General features: G+C 45.3%; 1 protein-coding gene and 1 non-coding gene across 2 annotated transcripts in view; one reads left to right on the top strand and one right to left on the bottom strand.

Moving 5' to 3' along the window:
* The window catches only part of Cgnl1 (cingulin like 1), a 148880-nt gene that overhangs the window by 50024 nt on the left and 84940 nt on the right, over nt 1-13916 (top strand). The window contains exons 4-7 of the mRNA XM_051140634.1: nt 469-574; nt 6950-7051; nt 7859-8007; nt 8911-9046. Of these exons, the coding sequence (XP_050996591.1) occupies nt 469-574; nt 6950-7051; nt 7859-8007; nt 8911-9046 (493 nt within the window). The remainder of the gene's footprint in view (nt 1-468; nt 575-6949; nt 7052-7858; nt 8008-8910; nt 9047-13916) is intronic.
* Nucleotides 2041-2162, bottom strand: LOC127184468 (small nucleolar RNA SNORA26). Its single transcript, XR_007830114.1, has one exon. It is a non-coding gene; the product is annotated as a small nucleolar RNA SNORA26 (small nucleolar RNA).

The following is a 13916-nucleotide window of genomic DNA, read 5'->3' as shown; positions in this document are numbered from 1 at the left end:
AGAGACAAGTGAGATGGAAGTTAATAGTAGGTGCCTGTTTAAGGAATTTTATTTTAAATCCCTTAATTGCCAGGGGTATGGTAAAATGAGCTGATTGCCCATAGAAGTGGAGACAAAGGGCGGCTGTTGGACAGTCTCGGCTTTGGGGCTTCTTTCTCTTAAACATAGGTGAAATAAGTTTGTTTAAAAGCATGAGTGTGTGTATAGTTTTGGGGCAAATATGAACATGGAGTCAAGCAGCAGATCACTGTGCTTTGCTGAGCTTGTTATGACTGCATCTGTCATGCTCAGAGACGTGGAAACAAGTGGTAAGGTCCTTCCCTCCTGCCCATTAAGACTTGATTGACTCAGGCCACTTGCAGTTTACCTTAAAGGGCTTGCGTTGTGAGCGTGAGGGCTCCTGGGACCTTCTGAGGCCTATGATTCAATGATTTGTCCTTTGATGTTTTCTCCGTTGCTGTTCCACAGAGGCACAGACAATGAGGACGCCACCAAAAGGAAGGTGAATCTGGTCTTTGAGAAAATCCAGACTTTAAAGTCCAGAGCTGCAGGGGGTACACAAGGAAGTAGTCAAGTAAGTTTTGTAGTCTTTGTGTTTTTTCAGTGTGTTCAGCATGGATTTTGCAGAGGGTCTGCTTTCTTCAGCTGTCTATTGGTAGCACTAAGTGGGGTGCCCCTCAGGGAACAAGGGGTGCCTCAGATGATCAGCCTGGCTTTGAACACAGGTGAAACGCCTTAATCCAAAATACCCTAAGACCCCAAACTTCTTTAGTGTTGATACAGTAGGCGTGGAAAATTCAGTACCTGATCATATGCGGGGACCTGAACACAAACTTCTTGTCCTGCAGAAAGCCATTAGGACAATTGTATAAAATCACCGCTAGGCTCTGTATATTAGAAATCTATGAAGCTTAAGTGAATTTTACATTTCTACTTGTATTCATAAAATATCTTATTCTATGCATGTGGATATTCCAATCCCAAAACAATAATCTCAGATCTGAATTACTTGTGGAGCCAGCCATCTTGGAGAGGGTGTCATGACCTTCTGTAGAAACAGAATATTTTTATATGTCAGCCATTCTCTTTTCTAGCACTCGACATGCCCGTGTCTGTGCTATGAATGTGAGGGTGGTGACGTGAATGTGTGCATGCATGTATGCATATGTATACACTACCATAATTCTGACTTGGGAGCTTAAAACTATACAATCTGTTTATTCACAGCTTTCAGGAGCTGTGCCTGATTATTCTTCCCATTAAGAAAACTATATGGCGTTTCATATAAGTGTACAAGGAATTTTAGTTGTTTTTCACACCCAATCCTCCTCTCTGATAATTCTTGCTTTGAGACAGGGTCTCACTGTGTGGACCAGGCTGGTCTTAAACTCACAGAGATCTGTCTGCCTGGGCCTCCAGGGTGCTACTGAGATCATCTGTTCTTTCCTTTTATTTATGTGCATGTTCTGGGGATGACACAGCCTTTGGGTTGGATGTTAAGATTGCCATTATAAACCACATGTGGTGGCTCACGCCTTTAATCCCAGCACTCAGGGAGGCAGAGGCAGTTGGATCTCTGTGAATTAGAGGCTAGCCTGGTCTACACTACAAAGGAAGTCCAGGACAGCCAAGGCTACACAGAGAAACCCTGTCTCGAAGAAAAACCAAAAAAGCAAAGCAAAGCAAAGCAAAACAAAACAAAACAAAACAAAACAAAAAAGGGTTTCCGTTATGGATCATGGACTTGGGGCAGTGAGGCAGACCTGGGGTGGTCCAGTCACGGCATCCCTTCTCCGAACAAGATGTCTGCATTCAAAGCGATCTTTGCAAGAAGGCAGGAAGACAAGGTATTCTAGGTTGGAAGTGGCACGGACACTATTAAGAATTGTGAGTTTGCCATATTTATGCTTCTTGAAGTAATTTTATGTAGTGTTACATGAAACCAGGATGTGGGAAGAGCAAGATAGGATGTTTTCATTGTAAGCTACCATGAAAGACATTTTTATTTTCTTTTGAGATAGTCTTTTTTTTTTTTCCCCAATCTGTGACTCCAGACAGGATCATAAGAGGTGGTGTATGCCCTCCTTTCTGGGTTTTATGGAGAGTTCCTTTACCCTTCTGTGCCAGCTTCTTAAAAAGTACTGGGCCAGGCATAGTGGCACATGCCTTTAATTCCCAGCACTCGGGAGGCAGAGGCAGGTGGATCACTGTGAGTTCCAGCCCAGCCTGGTCTACAAAGTGAGTCAAGGACAGCCAAGGCTACATAGAGAAACCTTGTCTCAAAAAACCAACTCCCCCCCTCAAAAAAAGTACTGTGACAGCCTTAAAAAGGCACAGGAAAGGGCAATTCCAAAGGACCTAAGCAGCTCAACAAAGCTGGGCCAGGAACCTTTGTCTTCTCAGCCACGTTGCCTGGGCCTTCCTTTGATCAGTGTGGGGTCTGAGGCAGACCCATGTTGGGCACTGAGTCCAGCTGCATTCGTGTGTGTGTGTGTGTGTGTGTGTGTGTGTGTGTGTGTGTTGGTCTCCAATGTCTGGACAGAAAGCTGAGACAGAGTCCTATGTAGCTAAGTCTGGCCTTGAACTTGTGACTTTGTTGCCTCCAGCTCAGTGTTGGGATTACATGTGTGTGCTCCCATATCCATTTATATGATGTTGAGCATGGAACCCTGGGCTTCAGGTACATCTGGCAGTACTCTACCAACCGAATTGTATCCCCAGCCCCCATCAATGGAATTCATACAGACACAAATGCTATTGTATTACAGAAGTTTACTCCTTTTGTTGCTTCTAGAGAGAAGATTAGAGAGAGAGAGAGAGAGAGAGCCTTTATGAAGCCATGCTAGCTTGAGAAAGAGGAGTATGAGATTTCTGGCACCATGCACAGTGTCTGACTTTAATTGCTTGAGTTTCCACCTCCCTCTCTCCTTCTAATGTTCTGAATCTGATTCTTTTCTGGCAACATTTTAGAGTTTTATCTTTTGGGGGGTGTGTTAAGTGATTCTCTGAGAGAGAATGTTCCAGTGTTTTTCTTATGGGCTGAGACCATCTTGGAAACAGCAAAGCAGATAGGGGTTTTGTTTTTGTTTTTCTTTCCTTTCTTTCTCCTCCTTCACTTCTTGCCTGCTTCCCTCTCCCTCCCTCCCTCCCTGGGTTGGTTTAGATTCTAGCTTGGACTGCCTCCATTCCTCTGCAACAACTTGGCACTCCTGTGATCTGCGGTGGGGCTCTCGTGCCCCTCTGTGCAGCCGGTGAGAAGCGTCTCTTCCAGGTTTATGATACACAACCCACACCTGGATCAGTGACTCGTGAGCCAAGACTCTGCCTCTTATAGCTTAGATTCCTGCTTTTATCTCCTCACTTCACCACTTAGCGGTAGGATTTTAGCCAATTCCTCTTGCGAGCTTCATCCGGCTATCACTTCCATGGTAGAAAAGAAACAAGAGCCCTTGATATTCGCACTCAGGCAGCGCCATGCCTCCTAACAGACTGTTTAATCTGGCCCCTCTTCTTGGTGGAGATGCAACAACTAGGAGGAGAAAGGCAATTTGGCCCAAATGCATGTATTTGCGCAGGCTGACAGTGGGGAGTGAAAGTCTGCCTGGCAGTCATGGGGCATTAGCCCAGGGCAAGGACGGTGTAGAAATGGAGGGTCCAGCAGCACACAGACATGGGCTCCCAGAGAACTTCACACAGCAGGTGTTTCTTCAACAAATACTTTTATGCTGGCTTATTTGGCTTGAACTCAGAGTAAATTGCATGAGTCCTAACTGTGTGGTTGCTGGGTTTTTAACACAGATTTGCATCTGTGCAAAGACTACTCAGATCACAGACAGTGTGCTCCCCTCACCCACAAGTTACCCTGGGAGCTCTTTCCCAGTCAGTCAGATCCTCTTTCTGGCGGGAATCACCACTGTGACACTCATTGTCCAGATTAGTTTTACTTACGCTTCCTGATTACTGTCTGCGCAGCTTTACTCATCAATATTGTGTCAGTGAAGTTCACTAATGTTTTATTTATGACTATTTTTTATTACATACTAGTGTGTGTGTGTGTGTGTGTGTGTGTGTACTAGTGTGTTTCTGGTGAATGTTTCTAGATTGGGATTGTTAGTAATAAAGCTATAGTGGACGTTAAACAATATTTCACCCACATTCATTGTAACCGACACACACTCACACATTTCTCTTTGGTTATGTATGAGCAGGAGTGAACTTCCAAGTCATAAAGTATGCAGATGTTTTGCTGTGCATACTGTGAATGGTTTCAGGAAGTGGTGGAACAATTTACACTCCCACCAGTGGTGCATACAAGGCCTGGTTGTTAGACCCTGACACGAGGAGCCTCTGTTCTGTTGCATTGATTCTATGTCTGTTCCTCTAGTGTGAGCTCTGAAAGCTAGTCATGCCTGCCTGCCAACTTTATACCTTTCCTGCTTTCTTCAAATTGGCTTTTCTATTTCACTTTTCTAAACAAATGCTAGATTTTCCAAAGGTGGAGTTGGGATGGGCGGAGCTGGAGAGATGGCTCAAGGGTAAATAGTTGGCTCTTGTAGAGGACCTAAGCTTGGTTTTCAGCTCCCATGTCATGTGGTTCACACTGTAATTCCAGCTCCAAGGGATCCTGGAAGCACATATATGCTCATGTGCATCGCGCGCACACACACACACACACACACACACACACACACACACTTAACAATAGCAACAATAACAAATCTTTGATAAAAAGCAAGGAAAGGAGAGGGAGAAACAAGGACTCTTGTCTGGGGTTACACTGGGTATGCAAATTGCTTTGTTCGGGTTGCCATCTTCAAGGGACTGGTCCCCTACCGACGTAAGCATGAAACGTCTCCCAGTTATTTGTGTCCTTAGCTTCTCCTGTGCCTCAGACGTTGTTCATTTTGGTGTGTTCCCTCTCCATTCATTCTATGTGTGTCTGTGTTTTCTGTGTGTCTGTTTTCTTCCATTCCAGGAAACCATTCTATTCTGTCCTGTCCTTTCTGTGGTTCGTGGGCTCTCTCGGTGCTTTCTCAAATCACTTTGGTCAGCCTTCTGTTTGAGGCATTGTTTTATCTGACAACTTTAGAGACATGTTGGTCTTTTGGCTCCCATGGCTTCCCTAGAAGGCAGGCAGCATTCTTAGTGTTGTTCTGCTGAGAGAAATACATCTTTTCTCTCTAGCTGCCTTGAATATTTGGTCTTCCATTCTTGGAAGTTTGAGCGGGATGTGCTTGGATGTGGTTTTCCTGTGCTGAGTTCTTGACACTCATCAGATCTGAAACACCCTGGCCATTTGTCTATAGTAGTTCTGTAATATTCTGCTCTCCTCAGAATCCAGTTGCAGGTATTTTGTTGCATGTTTTTTAAGTTTTCTTATGGTCCCTTGTTCTGTTGTGTGTCTGTGTGAGTGTCTATGTGAGTGTTTGCTGTGATTCTCTCTGTGTGTGTCTGCATGAGTGTCCATGTGAGCGTTCGCTGTGATTCTCTCTGTGTGTGTCTGCATGTCTATGTGAATGTTTGCTGTGTTTCTCTCTGTGTGTGTCTGTGTGAGTGTCTATGTGAGTGTTCGCTGTGTTTCTCTCTGTGTGAGTGTCCATGTGAGTGTTTGCTGTGTTTCTCTCTCTGTGTGTCTACGTGGATGTCTATGTGGGTGTTTGTTGTGTGTCTGTGTGTGTGTATGTCTCTGTGTGTGTGTGTGGTGTGTGTGTGTGTGTGTCTGTGTATGTCTGTCTGTGTGTCTGTGTCTGTGTATGTCTGTCTGTGGTTTCATTTGACATATCGGATACATTATTCTGGATCTCTCTTATTTTTTTAAATTAAAAAAAATTTTTTTTTGAGATAAAGTCTTACTATTCTAGTTCTGGCTATTTTGGAACTCACTCTGTACACCAGGCTGGCTTCAAACTCACAGACTTCTGCCTGCCTCTACCTCCTGAATGCTTGGATTAAAGGTGTGCACTTTTCTCTTAATTTTTCAAGTTCATTGATTTTGTTTTCTGGCTTTTTTTTTTTTTTTTTTTTTAAGGTTAAAGACTTATTATTTTAACATGTCCTGAAAACACCCTCTTCATCCTTCTTTTTAATTTCATGTGCATATGGTATAGGATGAAGTTGATATAGAGACTCTTCCTGAAGTCTCTTTGACCATAGTGTATGGGTCAAGGTCTCTCATCAAACCCACAACTCACTGATACGGCTTATTTTAATAGCTCACTTGCACTGGGAAGGTAGAGACAGGAAGATCCCCAAGGCTCACCCTAACCTATCTAGCTAGTCTCAGGCCAGTTTTTTTTTTTAAATGGAGATTATGTTTTGTTTTGTTTTATTTTTTTTAAAGGTGCCTTAGGACCAACACCTGAGGTTGTCTTTGGGCTTCCACATGCACACACAAGCAGGAAGACATATATTCTAAATTTAGTACCTTAGTATTTCATAATATGTCTGCAAGATGTCCCATAAATCTACCACCTCCCTTGAATGTTAGTTGTTTTGGAAATCTGGTGAGATGGTCCCTGGGACTGTGGTGAAAGATGTAAGAGAGATTATGAGGAAGCGTCACAGTTACCTGTGGGGGAGGGTTCTGCTGTGAGGGAGGGTTCTGCTGTGGGGGAGGGTTCTGCTGTGGGGGAGGGTTCTGCTGTTGGGGAGGGTTCTGCTGTGAGGGAGGGTTCTGCTCTAGGGAAAGGGTCTGCTGTGGGGGAGGGTTCTGCTGTGGGGGAGGGTTCTGCTCTAGGGAAAGGGTCTGCTGTGGGGGAGGGTTCTGCTGTGGGGGAGGGTTCTGCTGTGGGGGAGGGTTCTGCTGTGGGAGAGGGTTCTGCTGTGGGGGAGGGTTCTGCTGTGGGGGGAGGGCTCTGCTGTGGGGGGGGAAGGTTCTGCTGTCGGGGAGGAGAGCTAAAGAAAAGCATCTTGAGCATTTAACCGAGGAGATCTTTGCAATTCATTGCAGGTTTTGAATTCTCCACCTGAAGTCAACGATCTAGTGGATCAGAAGAACAAATTGATCGTAGAAATGTCTGAATTACAGCAGCAACTGCAACTGGAGAGGAAGGTAGCTGCTGGCTCTTAGACCTTTCCTATTTCGGTCTTGGCAGATAAGGGTGTTTTGTTTTTGTTTTTGTTTTTGTTTTTTTAAACACATTGAGATATCTGGGTGAGGTGAAAGTCATTTTTGCCCCTAAAAGAAACATTCCTCTCATCCCTGAGCACATTCCTTCGGATTTGGTGGCTGCTAGCCAAAGAATGGTTTAAAGCAACCGGAGCATACAGAAACTGTTTGCTTTGAGCAAATGGAATATTGTTACAGGCAGGCAGACCAGTAGGAAGCCAGGTGTATTGTTCTTACACAAAGCATTTAAAGTTAAGTAGTAGAAAGAGCAAAATGAGGTCTAGCTGTGTTTGTGTTGTTTTTATTTTAAAAGTGTTCAATTCACTAAATATGGATATTTGATAATCTCCCTGGACCTTCTCAACCTTAATTACATGGTTTGACTGAGTTGCTTCATCATGAAGGAACAAGTGCCTGGGCTCCGTTAGTGCTCACAAGTGGGTTTCTGGCTGCGGATGCAGCTCATCTGGTAAAGTGCTTGCTCAGCACACATGAAACCCTGGTTCCGGCCCTAGCACCTCATAACCCAGGCATGGCAGTGCACCCCGTACTCTCAGCACTTGGGAGGCGAAGGCAAGAAGCTCAGGGAGTCCAAGATCATCCTTGGCTGCATAGCCAGTTTGCTGTTAGCGTGGGCTACGTGAGACCCTGCCACAGACAGACAGACTGACTGACATGGAGATGAGGGTGGGGTTGTTTCAGTATTGATGGACAACAGAGGTATTTTAAAATTATACCGACTCATCTTAGAACCATCAGAACATCAAGGAGGAGAGAGAAAGAATGAGAGAGGACTTCGAAGAACTGCGAGGCCGGCACCAGAGCCAGGTAGAAGAGATGGCCACCCTGCAGCAACGGCTGGAGGAGACTGAAGGCGAGCTGCGGAAACACTTGGAAGAGTGAGTATCCAGCGGGAGCACCCCCTCCCCCTTCCCCCCACTCCTTCACCCCCCAACCTCCAGTCTCTTGAGTCATATGTTGCTAGAACCTTCTGTCCTTTGCACACCTCTTAGCCCTCCAAGTGTTTTATCAAGGCCACTCACCTTTCTTTCCCTTTTTCCCTCTTACAAAAGTGTGCAGCTGGATGTATAAGCAGGGAGGTTAATAATTATTAAAACGCTTTGTGTGTCTTATAAAGCTTCAGCCCTGACAGGGGGTCCGGGGGGGCATCTTGCAGCAGGTGAGTGAGAAGCAGCAGTGGCTTTGAGGTGCAATGTGTTCACAGGCCCCCGGCTTACGCACTTTCTCCAGAATGGGCTGGTCTGTGTAATACGCACACTTCTGCTCAGTTTGTAGAGAGGAAAAGCCACTCCAAGGCCCTCTCTGTCATGTTAACCTATGAAACTCTGGTGGCAAGGAATCTAAAACCACGGTCTGATTTTCTTTCCGGACACAGCTTTGCAGTCACACCCAGAGAAGTGTTTTTCCTAATCTCCTAGGTGCTTTGCTGTTTGATCAAGCTGTCAATCAAGATTGACCACAGGCATTAACTTGATGGTTCGCCTGTTTGATAGTACTGGATGGTTCTCCTTGGTTTCAGCCATTTCTTCATATTCTATGTCCAAATTCTAGTACTTCATGGTCTCTTTCTGGTAGAAAGTGTCCATGCAAACCTGTCCCATTTTGCTGGTTGGAGCTCTCATCTGACATTTTAGCCAAATTAGACTGTGGACCTGAGGAGGCTTCTTGGGGCTACAGGTGACCATGTGATTGCCTGAAAATCTGTGGTCAGACTGAGCGAGGACTGAGGACCTCAGCAGTCTAGCAGTCTATCTGATGGACCTCCTCTTGTCCCCTGCCAGGCTGTTCCAGGTGAAGATGGAGCGGGAACAGCACCAGACTGAGATCAGAGATCTGCAGGACCAACTGTCGGAAATGCACGATGAACTAGACAGTACCAAGCGGTCCGAGGACAGGGAGAAGGGAGCCCTGATCGAGGTAAAGGGGGCTGTGGGTCAGGTGTCAGCCCCACCTGCCTCGGAGGATGGGGCTTGGGGGACTGGATGCTGCAAGCAACCTTCTGTTATGTGCGTTTCTTCCACTGGCTTCTGCATCTACATTCTGTGAGGCCATCCATCCATCGTGGTCTTAGGAAAGCTTTTGACCGTGCTGAGAAGTAGGAAGAATACTATATCAGAGACTGAGAAGGAAGCTCAGTCAGTTAAGTGCTGGCTGGGCACCCATGAAGTTGTACAACCGTGTAAAAAATTAGCCGGACAAGCAATCCTAATGCAGGGGAAGTAGAGATGGACAGACCCCCCGAGGTGTGCCGACCAGCCACCCTAGCCTGTTCAGTGAGCTCCTAGCCGAGAGACCCTGTGCCAAAAAAAAAAACCAAAACCAAAACCAAAACAAAACAAAAAAACCCAAAAAAACCAAACCAAACAAACAAACAAACAAGGTGGAAGGCACCTGAAGAATGACCTCAGAAGTGACTTCTGGCTTACACCCCACCCCCGCCACTCACATACCACAGTTATGTGAACTCATGTACACACGCTCACTTACATTCTCTCTCACACACTCACACTCACACATGCATAGATGCAGTCTTACACATTTACAGATGCTCATAGACATACAATCACATGCTCACACCGTAACATATACTCACACACACACATATAGAGAATAGTATGTTAACACTCATGCATTCTCTGCACAGATCAAGGAGTTGTCAATGCTGTGCTATATTCCTGCATTAATTTTTTATGTCCATCTATTCATCCTTGAAGTAAATTATGGATATGATCATATTTTACATTTTTTTTTTTTAGAATTTAGGGAACTTTCTGACATAGTTACAATACCCTTATGGGAATTAACATGTTTATGGTTTCTATAATATAAATATAATGAGTCTGAATACTCAGTCATCTGAGTCTATTTAGTAGTTGATGTAGTGAGTTCAGGGCTAGCCTAGGGTACATGAGCTTCTCCCAAAAACAAATTTTCCCTGGGGATAAATTCCCAGAGATGATGTCAGTGGAGAACTTACGCATTTCAGTGGATGTTACCGCAAAGCCCAGAGGACAAAAGAAATTCCTGGAGTCTGTACTGACATGGCCTGGGCTCCGTCTCCATCCTCTGGAGTCTGTGCTGACGTGCCCTGGGCTCCATTTCCATCCTCTGGAGTCTGTGCTGACGTGCCCTGGGCTCCATCTCCATCCTCTGGAGTCTGTGCTGACGTGCCCTGGGCTCCGTCTCCATCCTCTGGAGTCTGTGCTGACGTGCCCTGGGCTCTGTCTCCATCCTCTGGAGTCTGTGCTGGCATGCCCTGGGCTCTGTGTCCATCCCCTGGAGTCTGTGCTGACGTGCCCTGGGCTCTGTCTCCATTGTCTGGAGTCTGTGCTGGCATGCCCTGGGCTCTGTCTCCATCCTCTGGAGTCTGTGCTGGCATGCCCTGGGCTCTGTGTCCATCCCCTGGAGTCTGTGCTGACGTGCCCTGGGCTCTGTCTCCATCGTCTGGAGTCTGTGCTGGCATGCCCTGGGCTCTGTCTCCATCCTCTGGAGTCTGTGCTGGCATGCCCTGGGCTCTGTGTCCATCCCCTGGAGTCTGTGCTGACGTGCCCTGGGCTCTGTCTCCATCGTCTGGAGTCTGTGCTGGCATGCCCTGGGCTCTGTCTCCATCCTCTGGAGTCTGTGCTGACATGCCCTGGGCTCTGTCTCCATCCTCTGGAGTCTGTGCTGACGTGCCCTGGGCTCTGTCTCCATCCTCTGGAGTCTGTGCTGACGTGCCCTGGGCTCTGTCTCCATCCTCTGTTCTCTTCGTCCACTCCATCTTGTTCTAGTTTTGCAGATTTTCCTTCAACACAGCCAAGTGCTGTCCATCATCTTTGCTTCTTCCCCCATTTCATTTGCGGCAGACTTCTGAATGACAGAGCAAAAGAACAGTTTTCGTGATTTATTTTGAAGTGTTGCCATATGTTTCTAAAGCGAAGTAATTCTAAGATGAACTGTATGCTATTTTATTTTTCTTGAGATAGGGTCTCCATGTAGCCCAGGTTGGCCTCAAACTTGCTATGTAGCTGAGGATGACCTTGAGCTTCCTGCCTCCACCTGCAGATGAATACAGCAGCTCCCTGTTTATGCTGTGTTGAGGGCGAGCCCCCGGCTTCATGTGTGTTAGACACGCACTCTACCAACGGGGCCCCACTGCAGCCCGTGCCTTTAGCTCCCTAACACGCCCTACTGACTACTTTTTATGAACCCGATTTAAGGGTAGGTTTATAGGTTTATAGGTTGGTTTGTGTTAGTAGGGGTTGAGGATGGGGACTCTGGCTTTGATGATGTGTTCAGACCACAGCTGGAATGGGAACAGAGCACATCTTTTCTTAAATGTTGTCCTGTATTTGAGTTCCTAGTTGTTCGTCACTCTCCTGAAAGACCTGTGTCGCCTGTAGAAGGATGTTGGTGGAGAAGTTGTTAGCAGTTGTGTCTCACCTGCTTTGCCTTGCTCCTGGGAAACCCCTTATTGTTTTCCTCTGACCTTTCAGTAATGTTTAAAATACAATCTAGTTTGCACAGCACTAACGAAGAGGATCCCATCCCCTAGTCTCACTTTCAGTTTCTCCTTTGTATCCTAATAAGAAGTAGCCTGGAGACACTTGATAGCAGATTAGAGTTAGAATCCAGTTTTCCATGACTTTTGCCTGAGAACAGACTCTTAAACATGATGAACATGAAATCCATAAGCTTTTGACTCTTTGTTGAGGCCTGGATGCTTGGTGAGCCTGTGTAGTGGTCCAGATTTTTCATGAGGCCTCTCTCTTTTGCTGTGGTACTAGAGACTGAAGGCAAGTCCCTGGGCACTCTAGGCACACGCTGTGCCAGTGGCCCTACCCCAGCCCAGAAATTCATCACTTTTTGTTACGTAGCATCAGATCTCTATATAGAATCTGTACAATAAGACTAGGAAGAAAAAACATGCCTGAATACAATGATGCATGCCTTTAATGCCAGCACTTGGGAAATAGAGGCAGGCAGATCTTTGTGAGTTAGAGGGTAGCCTGGTCTATAGAAGAGCCAGAGCTACATGGTAAGACTCTGGCAAAAAAAAAAAAAAAAAAAAAAAAAGTTTAAAGGAACACACATAGTAGAGATATTTGTTTTCTTAGGCTAAGAACTGGCGTGTAGGGAAGATGTATTATTTGTAGAATTCCTGGGTCTATGAACATTTTCTTTTTGAAAGTCAGGGTCTCTTTCCTGTACTTCAACCTGGACTCAAACTCCCTAACTCACTTTGTAGGCAAGGTTGGCCTTGAACTCCTGATCTTCCTGCCCACACCTCCTACATGCTGGGATTGTAGGTAAGCAGCACTCTGCCTGGTTGCTTTTGGTTTCTTTGTTTGTTTGTTTGTTTGTTTTTTTCTTCATTTTTTTTAAACTATGGGGCTGAGGATAGAGGCAAGAGCTCTGCCTAATGAACTACATTCTTAGCACACAAGAACTACATGTGTGTATATATGTGTGAGTGTATGTGAGTATGTGAATGCGGGTATACATGAGTGTGTGTATGAGTGTGTGAGTGTACAAATGAATGTGTGTTATGAGTATTATGTGTGTGAGTGTATATATGTGTGAATGAGTGTGTGTGTGCACATTGTGTATGAGTATGTATGTGTTTGTGTATGTGAGTGCATGCTTGTATGTGTATGTATGAGTGTGTGCTTGTGTGTGAGTGTGTGTGCTTGTATGGATGTGTGTGTGAGTGTGTGTTTATGTGTGAGTGTGAGCATGTGAGCTTGTGTGTGAGTTTGTGTATGTGAGAGTGTGTGTTTATGTGTGAATGTGTGTATGTGCTTGTATGTGAGTGTGTGTGTTTGTGTGTGTGCGTATATATCCATGAGTTCTCATATATGGGGTCAGAAGGTAACTTTTAGGAGTTGGTTCTCTCCTTCCACTTTGTGAGTCTCAAGGATTGAACTCATGTCATCAGGCTCCCCTCCTGAGCCATCTCATTGGTCCGTGAGAGCCATTTCTTAACTCTAATACAAAATTTATCTTGGGACTAGTTTTTGGTTCGTTTTTGTGCATTCTGGTGGCATCTGGTAGGTATGTGATGAACAGATGTCACTGACAGGGCTGAAGGGTTGAGAGGTGGCCCTTTCCCACAGAGTCTCCTGAGGCTGTCCTCCTGACGTTCAGGGCCTTCAGCCTCTCTGAAATGTTTGGTTTTGAGATCTTGGAGATAGTTGGTGCTTAGGCACTTCCAAAATAATCACGGACTATGATAGTCTAATACTACGTCTATTCTAGTATAAGTGGCTGAGAAATGTCCTGGTTCTCGCCAGCTAGCCTACATTTTCTGGCCCATTCATCAGTTCAGTGGCTCTCAACCTTACTAATGCTGCCACCCTTTAATGTAGTTCCTCATGTTGTGACCCCCCCAGCCACAAAATTATTTTTGTTGCTACGTTATAACTGTAATTTGCTACTGTTATGAACTGTAATATAATATCTGATATGTGGGATATCTGACCCCATTGAAAGTGGTCACAACTCACAGTTTGAAAACTACTACATTAGAGCCAAAAAAAAAAAAAGAAAAAGGAAAAGAAAAGAAAAAAGGCTGGGTGTGGTGGTGCACTCGAGAGGCAGAGGTAGGCAGATCTCTGAGTTCGGGGCCAGCCTGGTCTACAAAGTGAGTCTTGGACAGCCAAGGCTACACAGGAAACCCTGTCTCAAAAAACAAAAAAACAAAAACAAACAAACAACAACAACAAAAAAAAAAACAAAACAAAACAAAAAAAGAAAGATAGAAAGAAAAGAAAAAGAAAGACTGAATTCTTCTGGGCACATGCAATAC

Source organism: Acomys russatus, chromosome 32, assembly GCF_903995435.1.
Source record: "Acomys russatus chromosome 32, mAcoRus1.1, whole genome shotgun sequence".
Taxonomy (NCBI): domain Eukaryota; kingdom Metazoa; phylum Chordata; class Mammalia; order Rodentia; family Muridae; genus Acomys; species Acomys russatus.
Note: the sequence above shows the minus strand (reverse complement) of the source record. Positions and strands in the feature narration are given on the sequence as shown.